The 21926-nt window shown below is 43.2% G+C and overlaps 1 protein-coding gene across 1 annotated transcript in view; it reads right to left on the bottom strand.

The window, feature by feature from the left end:
• Positions 1-459: 459 nt before the first annotated feature.
• The window catches only part of PANX1 (pannexin 1), a 30670-nt gene continuing 9203 nt past the window's right edge, over positions 460-21926 (bottom strand). The window contains exons 2-5 of the mRNA XM_074816251.1: positions 19916-20055; positions 6638-6861; positions 4837-5507; positions 460-2823 (exon numbers count right to left, since the gene is read on the bottom strand). Coding sequence (XP_074672352.1) covers positions 2738-2823; positions 4837-5507; positions 6638-6861; positions 19916-20055 — 1121 coding nt within the window. The 3' untranslated portion in view covers positions 460-2737. The remainder of the gene's footprint in view (positions 2824-4836; positions 5508-6637; positions 6862-19915; positions 20056-21926) is intronic.

Consider the following 21926-nt stretch of genomic DNA (forward strand, 5'->3'; position numbering starts at 1 on the left):
GAGTGCAGTGATGAATGAAGATGGTCTCTTTTCCTTAAGACCAAAATTGGAATTTAACCCATCTTTTGAAAACAGCAGAATACAGCAGGAGCAGTGCCACTAAAACAAGTGGAACTGAGCTGGGCAGTTGCAGAAACACATCTTAAAACAGCAAGATATAGCTGAAAAGCTCAAACGTGCTGAGACTGTGGCCAATTTTTAGATAGTAACTCACACAACAGATAGGGTATTTATCATGTGCTGATGTTTTCTCAACAGTTTTTAAAGGTTAAATAGATCTTGAACCAATTCATGTTGCTCTGACAATTTTATGAGAACAAAAATTAAAATAATACAGTCATAACTACTGTCCAAAAAGTTTGCTGAGGGTTTAGCATCAGACCACACCTATTGCACTACGGGTTTTCAGATGGTGACATGCAACTGTTCCTGAAACCTTCAGTCACTAACGCTGCTGTAGTTCACAAAGTTGATTTTATTTAAATAACCAAGAATTGATACATATTTTATCGAGTACTTTAGAAGACAATGAGAGATTCACTGCTGCAAGTCATACTTTTAAATACAAAAGGGAAATTAGTAAAAAGTTAGGTTCATGTCCAACATGAAACACAAACATTTTGCTTTCAGGAGCTTTGAATTTTAAAGACTGAGAACTCTACTTACATCAAACAGTTCAAACACATCTGTATCACAAAATCTTTCTATTGCACTATAGCTCCTTGTTCAAAACGCACAATGTGCATCTGCATTATCCACATACAAAGGACCATCAGCACAGTCAGACAGAAGCAATCTAGAAAAGGTCAGAGGTGTTGTAGGTTGTAGAAGTAGGGCAGTAAAACTGAGCAGTTTGGACCACCAGTATCCAACACAAGCTCTGTTTCTTGCTGGCAATGCAACAGACATTAGGACTGCAGCTGTGCTACTGTCCTATGCAGAGGTAGCATAATACTATGGCTTTAAAGACTTTCTTTTAAATAAGGCTTGTCTGAGCTGAAAGCCATATAATAACTGAAGAGTTCTTATAATACTAGCCCAAAGTATAGTACGGCAGCACTTTGGGATTCATTTGTTTAACAACAGCTGCCAAATTCACGTAGGTGCACTATCTCTTTGAAATCTGCCGCAGCACATCATAAATGGTTCTGCACAAAGATGGTAACACCAATTACTTCTTTTTCCCCCTCATCCTCAGCCATACGGAGAATGCTAACAGTCAAGAATACAACAGCAGGTAACACACATGAACTGGAAAATGGAAGTCCTGCCTAGCTATAAAAGAGGTACTACTTTGTCTAAAAAGACAACCTGGAAGAGGTGACCGGCAAAATATTTCAGTTACATGGACAATGCAGAAAAACAAATATAACATTTGTGAAAGATACACACTGCCATAAGCACACTGGTGCTTAAACCCCCACCCACCTCACCTTGTATCTAAAATTCAAGACAAAGGTAATTTTAATGTTCATTGAAGGTAGAGGTCCTGAGCAGGGGGGATGACATTAAAGCTGAATGCTACTCTCCCAAAACAGTCCAACAACAAACCAGGACAGTTTTCCAATTTACAAACGCTCCCCCTTTTGTCTGTTCCAATACACTTCAGCATCTTATCGCTACTTAAAAATTAAGTCACAGGGTGTGTGGGGAGAAAAACCTTTCATTGTATTTACATCTACCTCACTTTGGGTATCAGGTGCTTGGCTCTGCTGAAGCACTCAGATGCTACTGTAATAGAAATAAGACTGTATTCTCAAGTGGGGTTTGAAAAACAGCACGACTAATACTGCGCTTGATACTACAAACAAGTCGAAACAAATTCCACACATACAAACATTATAAAACAGCTTCTACAAGCCATTATAAAAATGGATCCAACTTCACTGATCTTCAGTCCAAACTCCGAGGCGGATTTGTTAGTTACTAAGACCAAAACAACTGAGAAATAGAAATTAAACTAACATTTAGCTTACGTATCATTACATTTTGTAAAAAAAAAAAAGTTTTAAGACATTATTAATTTATGAATACATAGAAAATTCAAAATCCCTAACATTTACAGTACCCCCTTATAATAAGCCTGTTTGTAGTTTCTTTTCCATCAGTGCCAAGTAATTAATCCCAGACATCAATGTTGAGATGGCTAATGAAGACATCTCAGGCTGAACAGAGCAACCTGTATTTTTTCTGTGAATACACAGCCAATATCAGTGGCCAGCCACCACCTGGTACAGAGTAACCAGACTCATTAAAAAAACAACTACAAAAAAACCCCTTTTCCAGGGCTGAGAGCCCCAAGATGCCTCACTTAAACCCCAGAACTGAGATGGTTGCTCCCAGCAGAGCAACACTTCAGAATGCAACATGGCCATCTCTTTTTACCTACAGGATTATGTTTCCCATCCCTGTACAGCATAGTGCTAGTTCTTTCCTGCTGCCAGCTTCAGTTGCATTCAAGGCATGTCACTTGTTACTCATGATAGAGATTTTTGTCCTTGTTCCTTGTGTGTTTGGTTTTTTTAATAAATAATGAAAGGCTACAACATGCTTTTTCAGGTACATGATTGCTGATTATTATACAACATGTAGTCTGTAAACCAGCTTGACCACTGAGGAACTGTCAGGCTATCAAGATGGTTGCATTCAAAGAGCAGCACCTTGTGTTGAGCGCAGCGAAGGCAGAGGAGAAGCCCTCCTGCAGTATGAAGCTCCTTCCTGCTGCGGCAGGGAAGCATCAGCATGAAGAATCTATAAGCCTTTGGCGAAGTTTTTTATCTTCTCTCGGACTCACGTTGCCACTTGCATCATGGTCTGTCAAAACTAAAGAGAAAGTAAACCTTTAGAAGCGAAAGGGCCATCAAACCACTTGACACATTCTTGTTTACAAAGGAACTGCCACCAAGAGAGTGCTGCAAGGCTGGCTGCCCTGTGCTGCGCTGGAGCTGCTGAGCAGCCTCCAGCTGCCCCTGTGCAGTCCAGATGTGGCACCCCGCGGCAGGATGCCCTGCAGCCTCTCCCACCCTTACGGTCCAGAGTCAGCACCTACCACTGGTTTGTTAACACGGTTACTAATTAAAACATGCTGATGCCACTAGTGACAGAAGGAAAGATGATGAGCCATCGGCAAAGCTTTGCTGATGGGTGGTGAAGTCTGCAGCTGCACCCAGGCAGAAGGAGAGGGCCGCACCAGCCAGAGCTGGTCATGAAATGGCAGCTTCTTTCTGCAATGCATTTTAACAGAGCTTCAAGCATGAGTTTGTTCTACTCTGGAAGAAAACAAGTCTTTGAAGTGTTTTTGTGAGATGAAAACAGTCTCAAAACTTCTGCTTTCAGATAAAAATGAGTCAGATTTTCTATTAGCTTTTTCAGCTCCTTGAGCAGACCTCCACCTTGGGCTCTTAAATTCTCCTACCAAAACCCATCCACCTGTAATTTCAAAAAGGGACACGTTTAAGAGGAAAACTATTTTCTGTCAGAATTAGTCCAAACTGCTGTACTAGAGCTGGCTGCTACAGGTGCTTCTACTAGTTTGAAAATAATTCTGCTTGTTTGTTCTGAATTCCTCTGTTGTATAAATTGACTTCTCCTCCGAACCTTAGCCTACCAGAACTTCTTGACCAAAGTACAGAGGAACAGTTACCCTCTGGGTGCTGCTGCTTCTTTTTTATTAAGCACAGGGCATAGCTTTCTGAAGAGAAAATAGGTCTAATCCTTTCCCGCCTTCGAAACAGTTCTTTAACTTGCCCTCAGCATTGTACTTGCCTACTCAGGTCAGCTGCTAAACATTTTAAAGTATCTTCCCTTCCATGACACTGTGAAGAGAGAGCCCACAGATTCTGAACTACTTCATTCAGGGGAAGTAGGCACTGGTGTCATCCTGCTGCTGTGGGGACAGCTACAACAGAGGTCACGCTCACATCAAATGGGAAGAAAGCTCTTCCATCCGTTTATGCCTCTCCCTGGATATGTGGCTTCTCTTCTCTAATTTGGCATTTGAGGAGGGAATTAGAATCACATTTAAAATATGTCACATGTTTTAGCACAGAATTGTTAAGTCTACATATAACAGTGATTACTCAGGGCCGGTCATGTCTGGGAACTGGTGGGAATATTCAGAGAACAGCTGCACCAATCCAGATTGACTCAGACCATTTTGGCAAAAATCACTTTACAGTCAATCTTCCTTTCTTCCTGCATAAGAGGAACAGGAGCATGTTCACTGGTCCCAGTCCCACTTCCCTGCATTTGTCATTTTCTGTTCCTCTGCCAGAGGCATTTCTGAGCACAGACTTATTTTTACATTCATCTACGATTTCTGCCAAAGCCTGAATGAAAAGCAGAAGCAGCAGTTACTATTCTTTTGAGCTAATCTCTGAAAAACAAATGTCCTGAAACCACCAGCTCTCTCCCTTCAAGAGCAACCTACTGTAGACCAGTCTAGTTCTCTTCTACTGTGCAGGTGGTCTTAAGGAGTTCAAGTTCAGACAGCTGAAGCCTCTTACTGCTAGAGCAGAGATGTCAGCAGGGACCACCAACTTAACAGACACTTCAATGTTTAGCCTGTGCCACTGACTTGCAACACCACAGTCTTCTGGTACACACATGAAGTTATAGCAGTTATACTGCTGACAACATAACAAGGTCTAAGCAGGTCCATCTTCCTGTAGAATATATTGGGTTTTGTGGGAATATACATCTAGATGACACCTGCTGTTTTGCATTAACGAATTTTTGGTTTAATGGATTCCTTATCTCTCTATGGCTTGGATGTGGTGTTTTTGTGGTTTTAATTTACTTGATCTTTCTTTTTAAGGAAAGAGCAGGTCACCTTACCTTGTAGCTCTGTTGCATTTTTTTCCAGCTCTTCCGTACTTGTTTCTTCAGGCTTCTCCAACACAGCTGTTCCTGGCTTCCCATCTACAGTATCTGTCTTAATAGTACCAAGGTTTACCAAAAGTTGCATGACATCAAACTTCTCAGAAACTGCAATGTTCTCCAGCACTTTGAGGCATTTAAATGATTTAAGTTCACTCACATTTTCCTCAAGAAAGAGGAGGTAAAGGCTTAAGTCATCAAAACACTTTGACTTAAGTTTCAGAACATCAAAAGTTGGCAAGATTTCATACACTTTGAGAATACCCGAATTCCACCTCCATGGAACAAACATTGCATACACTACCAGCGGCATCACTAGAAGATAGACTAGCAGGTTAATATAGCTGAGTACCTTGAAGACACCAACAGCAATAAGCTTGCACTGAACCACTTCTGGAACAGTTGTGTCATTTTTTAAGATCCCAGTTTTGATAGTGCAGAGAAACTCATCACTCAAAGAGGAGAGGCTAATGTAGTAGCCCAGGTAGAGGCATGCAATGAAAATAATTACTAGCGTGAGTAAACGGCAGATAATGTATTTAATTATTAAGCATTTGGAATTCTTCTTTGTCTTCAGGTATTGCTCCACAATTGGGTATTTAAAGTGGCTTTCAGATATTTCCCACAAACTGAAAGAGAGAGAGAAAAAAACCAAATCACATAGATCAGATGCTGGAGCATTCATCTCCCTCAAATTTCAAAGAAACCTAGTACTCTAAAACAGACACAAGATTGGAATCCCTCTTACTGGGGTAAATCAAGTGTAGTTTTATTGAAGTCAATACAAAAACAACAGAATAGCAGATAAATTAATAATATTGACACTCTAATACAGAAAAGCCACTTAAGAGACAGAAGAGCTCAGACACTGGAAAAAGGAAAAAAAGCATTGACCTCACAGCAAAAAAGTGGTTTCGTTCTTTTTCAATACAAAACAGGTATAGCCAACAAACCCATGAGGAAAAGCAGACTTCCCAACCACTTGTTCAATAATAGCAGACTGGACAGCTTTTTACTTTTCAAGATTTTTACTTAGCACTGAGGGATATGGTGTAGTTGGGAACTGTTAATGTTGGGTTGATGGTTGGACTGGATGATCTTCAAGGTCTTTTCCAACCTAGACAATTCTGTGATTCCGTGAAGATGTAACTCCACACTCTAAAGAGCAAACCTACATCCCTATTGCATTGCTTGTACCCCTACACGCAAAGAGAAACAACTACCCTCACCTAGGATGAAGCAGAAACTGGATCTGGGTAGAACAGTGCACCAGTTTGATCAGAGGAGGGGGGGTTTGCTTTTGGTGTTTGGTTTTTGCTTTTTTTTTTTTTTTTTTTTTCCTTTAAACAGAAGCTTTGAAAACCTAGATCTGAAAGGACAGGAGATGACAAGACTTTGCTCACAGCGTGCAAGCGACTGTCAAGAACATTGAGAACTGAGAACTTCAGCCATCCCCATTTTCTTACGCTGTGGTGGGTAAAACTAATTAACACCTACTACAACTAAAGAAATCAGAATATCTCAGGTAATTAGTAATCTGAAGAGCTCATCAAATGTTTTCTTTGAAAAAAGAAAGTTATAAGTTCCAGCTTCAAGTGCTCACAATAATGATTTCAGATATCTTCTTTTTTTTAAAACAACTTTAAAAGTGTGTCAGGCCACCATTCAAACTTTTGCAATAAATTTCTAAGAGAGCGCAGGTGTCATCTGTTAAGAGCTTAAGGAAAAGAGCAAAGAAAGCCAAGCCCCAGCATCTTACCTCTGTGTCAAGTTCTCATTAACAGCTGGAACCAAATCAGTAGGGTCCCTGGGGTCTCCACTGCGGATGCTATTAGCAGCTTTGATTGCCCTGTTATAGGCTTTGTCAAGTTCTTCCATAATAAATTTCAGGTCTGAAGAAAGGTGAGGTGCTGCGGTGAAGCGCCAGAACAAACATGGTAGATACAGCAGGATAGCAACGAGCAGAAGGATGTATGGAAAGAACTGAAGGGAGAAAAAAATTCAGATTAGGTTCCAACTGTATATAAAATAAGTCATCCAGTGACCATCATTCCCTATAAGTCTATTAAATTCCCTATAATTTTATTTAAATGCTTTTAGTAAAACCCATTTTTGTTATTCTTTGGGATATGCAGGGAAGCAAAATCTATTTTCAGACAGGCCCAGTAACCTTGCTGCTGCTTAAAGCTTTGCCAAAAAAAAAAAAAAAAGGCAGAATAAAGTTAGCATGATCCGAGTAACATTTTCATTGCATATTCAGAACTGCACTGCTGGAGCTGAAATGGAGAGAGGCAGCATTAACCTGGAGAACAACAGATAGCAAAGGCAACCAAAGCAGCTATCAGAGACGCTGACTGGAAGAAGATGATTATGTCACATAACTCTCCCTCCCAGACGTGTCACCACTGTTCATAGCAACTAAAATGCTTCAAACACCAGCAAAATCTCTCCTGCTTTCTATTAGCTGTCAGGAGGTTAATGAATAGACCCTTTATAACGCTGCAACCGCCTACAAACACACACACATCTGTTCAGAGTGCATGACATACAGTGACTCTAAAGGATGTGAGTGTGGTTGTAATATTTAAGGGTATTTAAATATTTTTAGATAACTCCTCAATGGAAACCAACACAAGGCATCAGAACGGTCTGGTGTTAATATAGCACTGAAAAGTCAGCCCTTACACAGTCCCCACTGCTTAGGGAAAGGGCTGAAGCAGGTAGAAAATACAAGAGCTTGAAGTCTTTCTGTCTTTCTTCGAGTCATTGACAAGTAGGAATTTTTCGCCATGAGATTTAGTCTCTAATTCCTTCCAGCTGCTGGAAAGATGGTATTTTCTATCTACTGTGACATTCAAGGCATACATTCATACGTAACATTACCCTTACAGAGACATGATGTAAGATCAGACAAGCAGTTAGTTAACAAAATGTACTGCAAATTTGACTAATCTCTAATTCATTACATTCAACTTTTGACAGCAAGCACACTTAAATCTAGTGTCAGATCCTAAGGAATTTTAAATTAGTTGTGGTGAACAAGTTTGAAACAGATTTAAGGTATCTTAAATGTTACAGCCATGCACACATGCACATTCATTGGAAAAGCCAATGGAGAGTTTTAGAGAAAAATTGGACTGAAGTCATTAATCGGTGCAAGTGGAACAGCTCCATTTACATTTGTAGATACTTACCAAGATGAGAATCTGGCCCTAATATTAATATGTTAACTTGTGTTTGCATTAAGCAAGAGAGATTAAACTTTTCTATGCACAAAATAAATAATTTGATGTTATTCAACATTTTACCCAGGAAAGCTACTCCTAATAGCACCTACCATTAAAGCGAAATCCTATGTTATTATTAATACTAGCAATGCATACGACGTATTAGCACATAAATAAAAACTGACTTCTTAAAGGAACTGCATCAGCAACTGGAGACCATAATACAAACCATCATTCTGGATGTGCATGTTCTCTACATAGCAGTCAGATTGGAAATTTGTGAAACACTGTAAGACAAAGCCAGGAAAAGCAGGAAATAGCCACAGAAAACTGAGGATGCTATATTTAAAGGTCAGCTTTCCCTTGCAACCCTTCTTATAAATTCATACTTTAACTGTTTCTGCTCAGTAGCAACATAATTGAACTTGGCCAAAATTGCTACTTCATTCTCTAGGTAATCTCCTGAGAAAGCAAACTTCAAGAAAGGCTCACCTTTAAAACTGAAACGGAAATCCTGCAGGGATGGGCTAACCAAGTAACAAGATTGTTTCAAAAACCTAGTTAAGTTAGCAAGGCAGAGTTGACTGTAATTATACCACACATCCCACTAGAGGTAGCTCTTCCTCACCAGCAAGGAACAAGCATCAACCCTGTGCTGCTATACCAGAGCTGTGGTCTGTCCCCCTCTCCACCGCAGGGGATTGACCTCACAGGCCAGAGGGATCTAGGGGATTCCTTCTGACATCCTGGTATTGCTGGGGACTGCTAATCTGCCCAGTACTCCCACTGAATCCATGCTATCTTCTGCACCACTAAACCACGCTTGCTGAATGGAGTGTCTATAGTCACCATTAGGAATTTCTTCCCTTCAAAGCTCTGACCTACACCAGCTGCCAAGACAGCCCTTGGGTGTGGGTGCTGCTCTTCTTTTTGAACTGCTATCTGCTTTCGCCCAAACTGAGCAAGCTCATTCTTTCAAAATCACATCCTTACTGGCTGCCACCTCTCAACTCTGCTATACCCTTGATAAGATCCTTCCCCTACCCCCAGCAGCCCTGTAGAGACTGTGCAGAGCCCTGCCCTCACTACTGCCTCTCTTCCCTCTTTGCACACAGCAGATAACCTCAGATCATCTGCTTTTTTCCAGTCTATCCTTTCCAATTGAGATGTAAAGCTCTGGCATGCCCAGCGTGTTTTCGTAGACATCTCTTCAACTCAAACCCAACAGCTCAAGAATCTGCCCTTCATATTTATCACATACTTATCACAGTGCCACCAGGTCTCACAGGTCTAAGTCCTGGATGCCTTGGTCTACCCAAAGCTTTATGGTTTCATGTCCAGGCTCCTTCAGGCCTCTGAATTCTGTATTATGTCAAAATAGAAATGATCTATCTATGAACACGGCTTACACATATCTAAACTCCTCTAAACTGCTTCAACACCCTTTCCATAGGCCTTAACAAAGGCCAGCTGCAAAGCCTGTTTGCCTTCACTTACTGTCATACACCTCTTAGCACCCTTCTATTGGTGCCAGGCAGGGAAAGAAACAACAAAGAAAAATCTGATTTAGTAAGGAGTAACCAAAGCTGCTTATACTGGTTTATACCACTTGGCTTTACTACTCACTCATTTGAAATTTTACAGGCGTCAGAGGATTTATGAATTCCCTGTCTGACTGTCAAAACTGCAAATGCCACCAGCAGTATCCAATTAATCCCTGAGATCACTTTATCCTGAGGCCCACAGGAGACATGCAGCAAGAGGCAGGACAGTTGACACACCGAAGTCACCAGCCAAAACCTCCATTATCCCAGTCCCCATCTCTTCCTTTGTACCTAGAAAAAGACTCTGTGGGCACATTCTGCACTTGTGTAGCACCTTGGCATCAGCCCTACTGCTCTGTCTCAGACCTCCTCCAATCCCTCCCATCTCCCCTGCCTCATTACAGACTGCTGTCTTAAGAAAACCAGCTTCTGCCACCTTCCTTTGCACCTCCTCCTCTCCCCAACTCCTTCACCACTGCCTCTTCACCTAGAAGCATCACACCACTGGGGCAAAGGCACATTTGCCACCTGGTTACTGGGCTTCCTCTCACCAGGCTCTCATCACTCCCAAAGCTGTAGCTTATGGCAGCATGAGAAAACACTATGCAGCTCTTTTCTGAATGGTCTCAAAACCAGAGCAGCAGCGTGACCATTAGTCCAGCTCTTTTTGTTTGGAAACAAAAGCCTGTATTTGTCAGCCCTTCCACAGCACTTGATGCACAACTCCATCCTTCTCGGATTCTGGCTTTTTTAAAAATGAAAGATACGCTTGTTCTATTTGTTACCAGTAGGCTTAGATAACCGGCAAATTGTTTTGAATCATTAAAATTTAAGGCCTTGAACCCACAGGCAGAAGTGAAAATGCAAAGTCATCTGGCACGAGTCCTAGGTTTCAGAGCAACAGACTCAGATTATCCAGCTCATCTGACATTTTACAGTCACACATAATGACTTCCCATTTTAAGAAGAGGACTCCATGATATTCATACACAGATGATCATGTGCCATACACTGTTCTTTTATGGCTTATGTATTTACTTCCGAGGCACCAAATACACAAGGTAGAAATGCTACTTCAGTCTTGGACAGTTCATGGTATTTAAGTTAAATGGGAAGTGTCACGGACCTCAAGAACTGTATGATCAAAGATATGCTTTGTTGTCTAGTTATTAATGCCCTTTTCAATGGCAAGTTGACAATGTTGGATGTAAGATGGTATGAGAATGCATAATTAAAGAAAGGTCCTCTGAAAGCAGATTAGAACAGATACATTAGAGTAGATACAATATCCTATCATTCAAAATGCTCCTTTCTGAACTTCATTAGTGAAAGTGCACAGAGGGCTACCACACAGTGCTTCAGCCTGGATGCCCTGAGTCTTCACTTCCACCCAGCTGCAAGGAGAAAAGAACAGGCAAAAGCCCATCGAGTTTGGCACTCAAAAATAGCATAGCAGAGCTTCAGCTAGGCTAATCCAAGTTTCTGGAAGGTACTTGGCATAGGTACTGTGTGATTAATATTCAGCATGAGACAGACAAAACTATTAGAGCATGCACCAGGGACTCAAACTAGAGTCCCCTATTTTCTACTAAGTATTGCTGATCTCCTGAAAGCTAAAGCTGATGGAAGCAGGTTCACCTGTCTTGCTTGTCCCTTAGTCTGATGGCACGTTGGGTGGGACAGCAAGCTCCCGAGGAAGCTGAGCACAGAATCACAGAATCATCTAGGTTGGAAAGGACCTTGAAGATCATCCAGTCCAACCATTAACCTGACATTGACAGTTCCCAACTACACCATATCCCTCAGCGCTATGTCAACCCAAATCTTAAACACCTCCAGGGATGGGGACTCCATCACCTCCCTGGGCAGCCCATTCCAACGCCCAACATCCCCTTCTGGAAAGAAATGCTTCCTAATATCTAGTCTAAACCTTCCCTGGCACAGCTTGAGGCCATTCCCTCTTGTCCTATCACTTATTACTTGGTTAAAGAGACTCATCCCCAGCTCTCTGCAACCTCCTTTCAGGTAGCTGTAGAGGGCGATGAGGTCTCCCCTCAGCCTCCTCTTCTCCAGACTAAACAACCCCAGTTCCCTCAGCTGATCCTCCTACGACATGTGCTCCAGACCCTTCACCAGCTTCGTTGCCCTTCTCTGGACACGCTCGAGTAATTCAATGTCCTTTTTGTAGTGAGGGGCCCAAAACTGAACACAGTAATCGAGGTGCAGCCTCACCAGTGCCGAGTACAGGGGCAAGATCCCTTCCCTGTCCCTGCTGGCCACGCTATTTCTGATACAAGCCAGGATGCCATTGGCCTTCTTGGCCACCTGGGCACACTGCTGGCTCATGTTCAGCCGGCTGTCAATCAACACCCCCAGGTCCCTCTCTGACTGGCAGCTCTCCAGCCACTCCTCCCCAAGCCTGTAGCACTGCTGGGGGTTGTTGTGGCCCAAGTGCGACACCCAGCATTGGGCCTTATTGAAGCTCCTACAGTTGGCCTTAGCCCATCGCTCCAGCCTGTCCAGATCTCTCTGCAGAGCCTCCCTACCCTCGAGCAGATCAACACTCCCACCCAACTTGGTGTCATCTGCAAACTTACTGAGGGTCCACTCGATCCCCTTGTCTAGATCATCAATAAAGATGTTAAACAGGAGTGGCCCCAAAACCGAGCCCTGGGGGACACCACTCGTGACTGGCCGGCAACTGGATTTAACTCCGTTCACCAGCACTCTTTGGGCCCGGCCATCCAGCCAGTTTTTTACCCAGCAAAGTGTCTGCCCATCCAAGCCTCGAGCAGCCAGTTTCGCCAGGAGAATGCTGTGGGAAATGGTGTCAAAGGCCTTACTGAAGTCAGGGTAAACAACATCCACAGCCTTTCCCTCATCCAATAAGCAGGTCGCCCTGTCGCAGAAGGAGATCAGGTTTGTCAAGCAGGACCTGCCTTTCATAAACCCATGCTGAATGGGCCTGATCATCTGGTTGTCCCGCATGTGTTGTGTGATGGTACTCAGGATGAGCTGCTCCATCAGCTTCCCGGGCACCGAAGTCAAGCTGACAGGCCTGTAATTTCCTGGATCATCCTTCCAACCCTTCTTATAGATGGGCGTCACTTTGGCCAGTTTCCAATCTGTTGGGACCTCCCCAGTCAGCCAGGACTGCTGGTAAATGAAGGAAAGCGGCTTGGCGAGCACCCCAGACAGCTCCTTCAGCACCCTCGGGTGTATCCCATCCGGTCCCATAGACTTGTGTGTGTCTATGTGATGCAGTAGGTCACTGACTGTCTCCTGGATTGCGGGGGGGTCATTCTACCAGTCTCTGTCTTCTGGCTGAGGAGGCTGGATTCCCTCAGTACAACTAGTCTTGTTATTAAAGACTGAGGCAAAGAAGGCATTAAGCACCTCAGCCTTCTCCTCATCACTTGTTACCATGTTTCCTCCTGCATCTAGCAGGGGATGGAGACTCTCCCTGGTCTTTCTTTTGCTACTGACATAGAAACATTTCTTGTTGTCCTTGATTGCTGAAGCCAGATTAATTCCCAGCTGGGCTTTAGACCTCCTGATTTCCTCCCTGCATAGCCTCACAGCCTCTTTGTAATCACTGTGAGTGGCTAGTCCCTTCTTCCAAAGGCTGTAAACTCTCCTTTTCTCCTTGAGTTGCAGCCAAAGCTCCCTGTTCAGCCAGGGTGGTCTTCTCTGTTGCCGGCTTCTCTTACAGCACCTGGGGACCACCTGCTCCTCAGCCATTAACACTTCCTTCTTAAAGAGTGCCCAGCCTTCCTGGACCCCTATACCCTTCAGGATCGTCTTCAAAGGGATCCTGTCAAGCAGGTGCCTAAACAAGACAAAGTCAGCCCTTTGGAAGTCCAGAATGTCAGTTCTGCTTAGCCCTCTCCTGGCCTCTCTAAGAACAGAGAACTCTATTATTTCGTGATCGCTGTGCCCTAGTTGTCCTCCAACCGCCACATCATCCACCAGTCCTTCTCTGTTCACAAAGAGGAGATCCAGCAGGGCACCTTCTCTGGTTGGTTCTCTCACCAGTTGCATCAGGAAGTTGTCTCCTACACATTCCAGGAATCTCCAGGACTGGTCCCGCTCTGCTGTGATGTATTTCCAGCAGATGTCTGGGAAGTTAAAGTCTCCCACAAGAACAAGGGCAAGCTATTGTGAGATTTCTCCTAAATGCCTATAGAATATTTCATCCACCCTCTGTCCTGGGTGGGTGGCCTATAGTAGACTCCTGTTACAACATCTGCCCTGTTGGCCTTCCCCCTGATTCTAACGCAAAGACGCTCTACCCTGTCTTCACTACACTTGTACTCAAAGCAATCATAACAGTCCCCAACATACAGCGCCACCCCACCACCTCCCCTTCCTTGTCTATCCCTCCTAAAGAGCTTGTAGCCATCAGTTGGCACACTCCTGTCATGGGAGACATCCCACCATGTTTCTGTGATAGCCACGACATCATAATTTTCCTGTTTCATCATGGTTTCAAGCTCCTCCTGTTTGTTACCCATGCTGTGTGCATTGGTATACACGCACTTCAGATGGGCTGGTGTTTTGCCCCCTTCAAATCTAGAAAGCCAAGAGGTCAACTGCCCCTCATTCTGTACCGCTGCTGTTCATTTCACTTGACAAACCTCTGAGCTCTGCATACATTACAGGCTATACCCTCACTCCTCCTGAAAGACAAGAGTACCTAATACCCAAGCAGGACATGTCTGACAACTCAACATCAGAAACTGCCAAAGCCCATGTTAACCGGTACTGATGAGACACTGAAATCCAAGCCTTATCTGAGCAGAAATCTGTGCAGAGAAGGATTCCTCCCTCCAGGCTAAAGACGTGTATGCTCAGCATCACTGTTCTGCAACAAGTAACTGAAATGGGAACTGCAGAATTCGTGCCTCTCTATCTCACAGCTGTACTCTCAGAGTAACACATCCTATAGGTCAGTCAAAGATGAAAACAGGACCAGATCTGACACTGGCTGTTTGGTAGCCTGTGGCACAATACTCCACCAAGCCCTGCAATACAGAAAGCATGATCTTTCTGGAGAGCAAGAGCTTAGGAAATATGATGTCATGTCCAGTAGTGTTATGATGCAGAGCCTTGATCCCCCATCTCGGCACAAAACATTGTTTCCAGTCTTGTGTTCTACACTTGCAAAAGCAGCTATAAAGGTTATCGTCAAAGCAAATTTTATGCACATCAAAATGCTTACACTTCATAGATGTGTGCCGTTCTCTTACATCACTGACCATAAACGGGTTGAGCAATTTAAAATCAATACTAACTACTACAAATAGAGAAGAACCATCTACTCCCTTTACCTCTACTTTGCTTACCTTTATTTTCCTCCTTGATTCTCCCCAACTAATAACAGACTAGAAAATAAAGTAATTAAATTAGACTGCAAGCATTCTGACTTCTACCATATACCTAACAGTGGTCAAACAGTAACTTTAAGTACAATAGCGCAGAACTGTTAGGCTGCACAGGTCTGAATTACAGCCTTGAGAAAATACATTAGCATACAGTACTCAACAAAGAAGGAAGCACTGAAGTGTCTTCACTCACCCGAGATGAAAATATTTCTCATTAAAATATAAGATCATGGTGAAGTGTCTGCTTCTTCAGTTCCAAATTTCTATTTGCCACTGGGAAGACGCTAAGCAAAGGCACCAGCCCCCAAACAGGCTAATGACAGCAATGACATGTTACCAGAAGCAAAGGTATTAAGCTCCCTCTGGATATGACCTTATTCCTGTTTGAGTCGATGGGAGATGCTTCACTGGTGTTCAGGGCAGAAACATGAGCTGTAAGTGACTCATCATTCTGGCTGAGATACTATCCTGCCTCCAGACCTGAAAGTGAATCTCAAACCATACATGACCTTTATTACCCAACCTGTTATTTACTTTCTGTTTTGATACAGCTTAAAAACTGTATTTTTCCAGTTTCAATTAGTAAGACTAATGTGACTGAAGTAGCTTGAACACTACACTCTCAAAGAATCATTTATAAATGCATCTATGTCCAGGTTTCCTTGCTCTGACAGCCTTAATCCCTCTGGGTGGGGCTTTATAGGTGAAACATGAGGAGTCTTCAGTCAACTAAGAACTTGTACAGTGAGTAACAAGAACCAGATAACAATCATGATTATAATCATACCAACAACAGAATGAAGAACCTCAGGGGTTTTTTTGGTGTATTTACAGACAAGCAATTCAAAGAACAACCCACAGGTCCATGGTAAATCTTAACTTCTGTTACGAAAAGTGAGTATTTTCAACAAGGTAAGTTTCACTTCATACAAAGACTTCAGACCCACTCTTTGTATGCAATGCTTTGAGCAGGTCCCACAGCACTTGCCCTGCACTTTTACAGAGATCCGAGCCTCACAACTGACCTCTTCTGGCTGTGCCATGTGTGAAGACCTCTTCTTTCTGCTGTCAGTCAGATTAGCTGTTTGCCTGCATTTCACACTGGTACGAATTCCCTCCTTCTGAAGAACCATCTACTCCCTTTACCTCTGCTTTGCTTACCTTTATATTTACCTTTATCTTCCTCCTTGATTCTCTCCAATTAATAATAGACTAGAAAATACAATAATTTAAAAAATCCCTAGAATTCTTTTGATCATAGCCGCCTTCATCCTAGCAATCCAGATTTCAGGGCTAGAGAGAGGTCATCACTCCATGTCCAACTGCTCCTCAGCTTGCTTGGAGGCTATCATGTCTGGTGGCTATCAAGAGCCAGTAAGATGATGCTCACTGTTCTCCTGCATGTGTTTGTATAAATTTCTCTGTGCACTAAGAATTAAAAAGGGTTTGCAGTGCAGTCTCCTCCTCCACTAGACCGCAAGGACTGCCCACTCACAATGGCCAAAAGCTTGTTTCTATTTCAGTTAAGGATCAAGCTAAGTTTTATCAAAATAAATTGTCAGGTGGAGCATTCATCTTTTACAGACAAAAACCAAACTATCTGCACAGAGGGAGCAAATACATAACTTCTCCATCCCACATCACTACTGTCTCTCTTTACCACTCATCTTTAGAAACAAATATCTCTGCTCTGACACTTCAGATATACACAAGAAACCTCCTGAGGGAATTAAGCCTGAATGGAAAACCCCAGAAGAAAACAGAGACAACAGAAGAGCGAAGCCCGACCAGACTAAGTTTCATCAATGACAAACCTGAAGATGAGTCTTGTCAGAGGACTCAACCATATAGTCATTTTGTCAGCTTTTTCACTGACAAGGAGAAGGAAATCTTAGCATTAAGCTAAGTATATAGGCAGGACATACCGCAGTCTCTTCTTTCCATTTATCTATCTGCAGATAATTTGTTTCTTGAATTGTGCATTTGAGTACACAATTTACTTTGCTGTCCGCTAAGGGTTATCCAGTGTGAAGAGTTATTCCAGATCACTGGAAATTTCAAAAATCCTGTTCTCCAAGGAAAGAGACCCTGGACACCCTCTGAGAGTGCATAGACCACTAGAGAGGCAGGGAACCCAGAAAGTTGCAGCACGCTCCTCCTCTCCACTCCAAAACAAGGTTCCAAACTGATAAATTCAAGTGTTGGGAGGTATCTCCCTGAGCAGAAAGGACAGCAGTTAAAGGTGCCCAAGCTTTGGGGATTGCTCAAAATTGAAACATACATTTTACTGATCAAAAATCCCAGTGCAAACCTGTACTCTGAAATAGGAGGGAAATGGGAAGGTTTCAGTTTTTCTGCAATGCAACCTGGTTTTGATAATCCTTCAGAGCAACCAGATGCCTATAACAAAAGCAGGGCAAGTTGCTGAAATCTGGTTTCTCCACCAAGAGCTACACAGTTCTACTTCCACTCTATACCATGATGAGCAGTGTCCTAGGACGCAAACCTCTGACAGCATTTCTAACAGAGCACAGGGAGCATGCCATAAGGAAACCCATCCATTTCAATCAAGAATTGGGGCCTACAACTTCAGTCCCCCAAAACCGTAATCTAATGCCTCCTTAAGCATTTCTTATGGAGCCTCCTAGCATGCCAATATAGTGAAATGCTAAGTGAGTCAGAATATTAGAAAGAACCTCAAATCCTTTCAAATAAATGCAGTGCTGCCCAGAAAGCAGAAAAAAAAGTCTCAAGTGTTGTCTTAGGAAAAATTGGGCCTAACGATCCCTGCTGTCCCTCTACGTGCACCTCTGCCCTTCCACTGTGGAGTCAAATCTCTCACCTGAGCTTAGGAAGGCTCCCTTGTCTCATTAACATCACTGTGCTCCCAAAGGCTTTGCTCTGCCCATTTTAAACATGGTTATCTAGCCAAAATCTGCAGAGCAATGAGGCTGTACATACCTTGCAGTGCACAGCCTGCAGCAGGAGACAACCCAAGCCCTGTTTTCCTGCAGAAGCGATTGGCCCCCATGGCAAGCCACCCTGCAGTGCAGCAGGCAGCTGCTGGCCCTGGATGCAGACAACAGCCAAACACCTTCAAGTGTTCCCACCACAATGGGAACCAAAGGTCAGTGTTAATAGCTGTAACACCACTCCTTCCTTGGAAACGTGTTAAGCATGTAAGTTGATGAACAACCAGTATAAAGATATTAATTAATACTGGCCTCCAAACAGCATCTGCAGCTGCCAGTGCCTGGCTCAGTGGAAGGACAGGTGACTAAGCATGGATTTAGGAGGTTAAGATGAGGCACCCAGCCTCTACTAGAAGCTCTGACTCAGCCGTTCAGATGTACTTCTTGCAGCCAGTCTGCAGGGTATTTACAAGGAAACATCACATACCATTAAGCTATCATGGAGGAACTGTGGGAAGAAGGGCCCTGCATCAATTCCTGAGACAGCACCAGTCAGCAAATTAACATGGATTGCATCATAAAAGTATGACTACTTAAGCTATTAGTCATGGCTGGCAAACTAGGAGGCTTACAGCTATCAGCAGGTGACTGGTATAAAACTCAGCATAAAGAAATGGGGTAACAAGAACTCATTCCCTCAAGAGAAGGGGCAGCAACATACCCAGGTTTTCAGGTGGAGTTTCCACCCACACAAGCTGCCTGCATTGCAAGATGTCCCAGCAGCTTTGTCTGGCCTCTGTAGGTCTGGCTGAAGTGAAGTGGAGCACTAACTGAGTAAGGAATAGTTCAGGCTACAAACCAACAAGTCTGGCTTTAATATTGATGAAATGCAAGACCACTGGGTCAAGGTTATGAGTGGAACAAACTGGGTAAGGCAGTAGTAAATCCCTATAGTTAGTGATTTGAGTCAGCAAACAAATCAGAGATAGCCCTGAATAGTCTTTCAGAGGAGATACCGCCAGCTGACTGGACAATAAAAGCTGAGGTACCAGATACACAAGCAAAACCCAGAAATACAAGTGCTACAGGTCCCTCTAACACCACGTTCTCCTCCACTTCCAGGTGCCAGAATGGTAATTTGCTGGGGCAAGCAATAAGAGGGCTGGGGAAGGCAGCACAGATTTGCAGAGCTCCAACACCATTTCTCACCTTGGCACAAGCACTGCCCAAGCAGGGCAATACTGTCTCTTGAGCTGAGTCAGCTCCAGGCATTGGCATGGCATTTACTTAGAGTTTGTAACTCCTGCCAAAGTTCAGCTAACCAGTTTGAGCCAGCTCAAGTATCTTAGTACCTACTGCACTTTTTACCCATAAAGTAAGTTTCTTGCTGTGCATTCAGTATGATGATGCTTTACCTGGAGCAGTGAAAGCCAGCTCACAGTTTGCAAGGGAACAGCCTGTGAAAGCTCAGAAGAGCACACTGGAAACAGGGTTAAACCTGTTGGTACCAGTGATGAATTTCATCTCTCCCAAAATGCCTATCTGCCATGCAAAACTGGCCAAGTGTAACACAATAAAAATACAAAATGTTTCTACTATCCTGTTTTCCTAAAGTAAACTTTTGATACAAGCATTAGGGCACTTGTTGTCTTGTATCCTGATTTTAAAATAGTTCCTGGCTAAAGCCAGGTGAGGCACTCAGCTCCAGGGCAACACAGAAACATTAACATTACTCTTGTGTCAAATAACTGGTGATATTTGTTATTATAGCATGACCGACCCTTTATTTAAAAGCAGAAAATATCTTCTCTAGCACTACCCTCTTTGGAAATAAGGGAAAGCAAACACGTTCTCTAAAAATAGAGTTAACTCAAAGCCAAGGACTATAACAGAGAAGACCACCAAGAAAAGTGAGGTAAAGGCAGGATTCTAAGTGGGGACAATTTTTTGAGAAGGAGATCTGTACATACTTTATGCAGCCACAAGGGAATGTTTTCCAAGTTGTTCTGGGATGGTTGCTTCTGCTGCACAGCTGCCCAGCAGTAAGAGTCCACGTAAGCAGCTTGTCGCCAGGTGAAGGAGCTGGGTGCAAAACAGCTTATCTGAGCACCTGGGAAAACAAAGCAAAAGTTATCATGTCCTCAGAAGATTAAAAAAAAAAAAGAAACCAAGTTTAGGAAGAAAAACTCACACTTGGCATCCAAAGCTATTAGGTTAAGTGACCGAATGAAACACAGCAGCTCTGAAGGGAGGAGAGTCACAGAATTCCCACTGCACTCAGAGGGTTAAACTCCCACAGGGACTGGACTCTCTGATGACTTCTAAGGGTTGAGACAGTCTGTTAGAAGCAGCTGTCTTTTAGGCCTATTTTCTTAAGTTTTGGGGGGAACATGACCTCCAAGACCCTCTCTCTCACTTGCACTTGACTCAGGTTGGCCAAAGAGGAATCAGCAGATAAGGCTGGTTTCCCAAGAAAACTACTACCATCACATGCCCTCATGCCACTGTGTTTCCCAAATGCACAACCTACTGCTTACACATTTATTGAAACATGACCTCAGATAACATTCCTGTGGCTCATCAGTCCTTGCAGTGATGCAAGGGCAAGTCTGGCCCAGGGTGCTGCCACTTCTTCTGCCTCTGAGAGTTTTGAGGGGTTCAAGTTACACATGTGAGAACAAGGATTTCCTCATGCAACTTCTAGCAGAGCAATTGTGGCCCACAGACACCTCCAAAGGGTGCCAGACCCCTCCTCACCAGCACAGTGACATGCTGTGTCCAGGATCAGGTGTACCACTGTCATCGCCACTCACTTCCAGCACCTCTCCAGATGCTCAGGAGCTTCAAATTAAGACCAGGGCACTAATTAACAGCAAGAGCAGCTATTTAGCCAGCCTCAGCCTTAGGGTCAAATTCTACTCTGACCAGCTACAGGCAGCAGTTGAGTCTTACTACAGCATACCTCAACAAGGAAGAGTGGTTATTCTATGTGGAGTATCAGTGGCTCCTTAGATGAGAGAGGATGAGGGGTTTTGATTTTCTTTCTGACATTTTGGTAGTGAAAGCAAAAAAAAGATGTGTTTTCAGCAGGCTTTCCTAAATGTTGAAATAGGATAGCTGTTTCACTGAACAATTACACAAAGCGGAGATGGCTTTTCCATCAGCAACCTCCAAGGCTTCCTCCAACACAACACCAATATCAAAAGTGCAAGGGGGAAATAGTGCTACTTTTTTTTCCTTAATAATCAAAATTAGTTCTAATGGCATCACTGTGTGCTTTATAGGGGAAAAGTATTTTGTGTAAGATTGTATCATTTGTGCCTTTTTTCTGGTTTAGCTTTTAGAGAATAAGAACTTCTTTTGTAACAGGAGCCAACCACGTTTCCCTTGGAACTTGTATAGCCTTTTTACAATGTAGCATAGTCAAGGAGCATTACAAATAAAAGCTCTTCCTTATGAGTCACTATTATAATTACTTCTAAGGCTGTAGTATCATAAGGACATGGTTTGATCTGTCACAAGCCTCCCTTATGGAAAACAAATAACTGTTTATCAAACCAGAGCTCATGTGATTTAGCAAAGTTGGCACCAGACAAGCACTTGCACTCTCCCAAAGCTTTGGGAGTTTCTGCTTTCCAGAGAATTTCCATTAGCTGTGGAAGCTCAAGAAATAATACACTGCAGGGCAAAAAAAAAAAAAAAAAAAAAAAAAGAGCAGGCAATCAGAATGTCTGTTCTTCACTGGATAGAGACCATTTATGCTCTGCTCTCATCACTTAACGAACATCCAGCTGCTGTCCGTGCCCTGTGTGAAGCAGCAAACAAGTGACCCTTTCAAGAGGCAAGCAATAGGGTTGTTCAGAAAGATGCTTTGTTCTATTCATATCTGTGTATCTGCAACAAGTAACACATTCCACGTGTTCATTCTCATTAATGGGTGGGAAACCACTGAAAGTGATGGGAGTGTTTAAATTGGTGAGA

This window comes from Strix aluco, chromosome 2 (genome assembly GCF_031877795.1).
Source record: "Strix aluco isolate bStrAlu1 chromosome 2, bStrAlu1.hap1, whole genome shotgun sequence".
Lineage (NCBI taxonomy): Eukaryota > Metazoa > Chordata > Aves > Strigiformes > Strigidae > Strix > Strix aluco.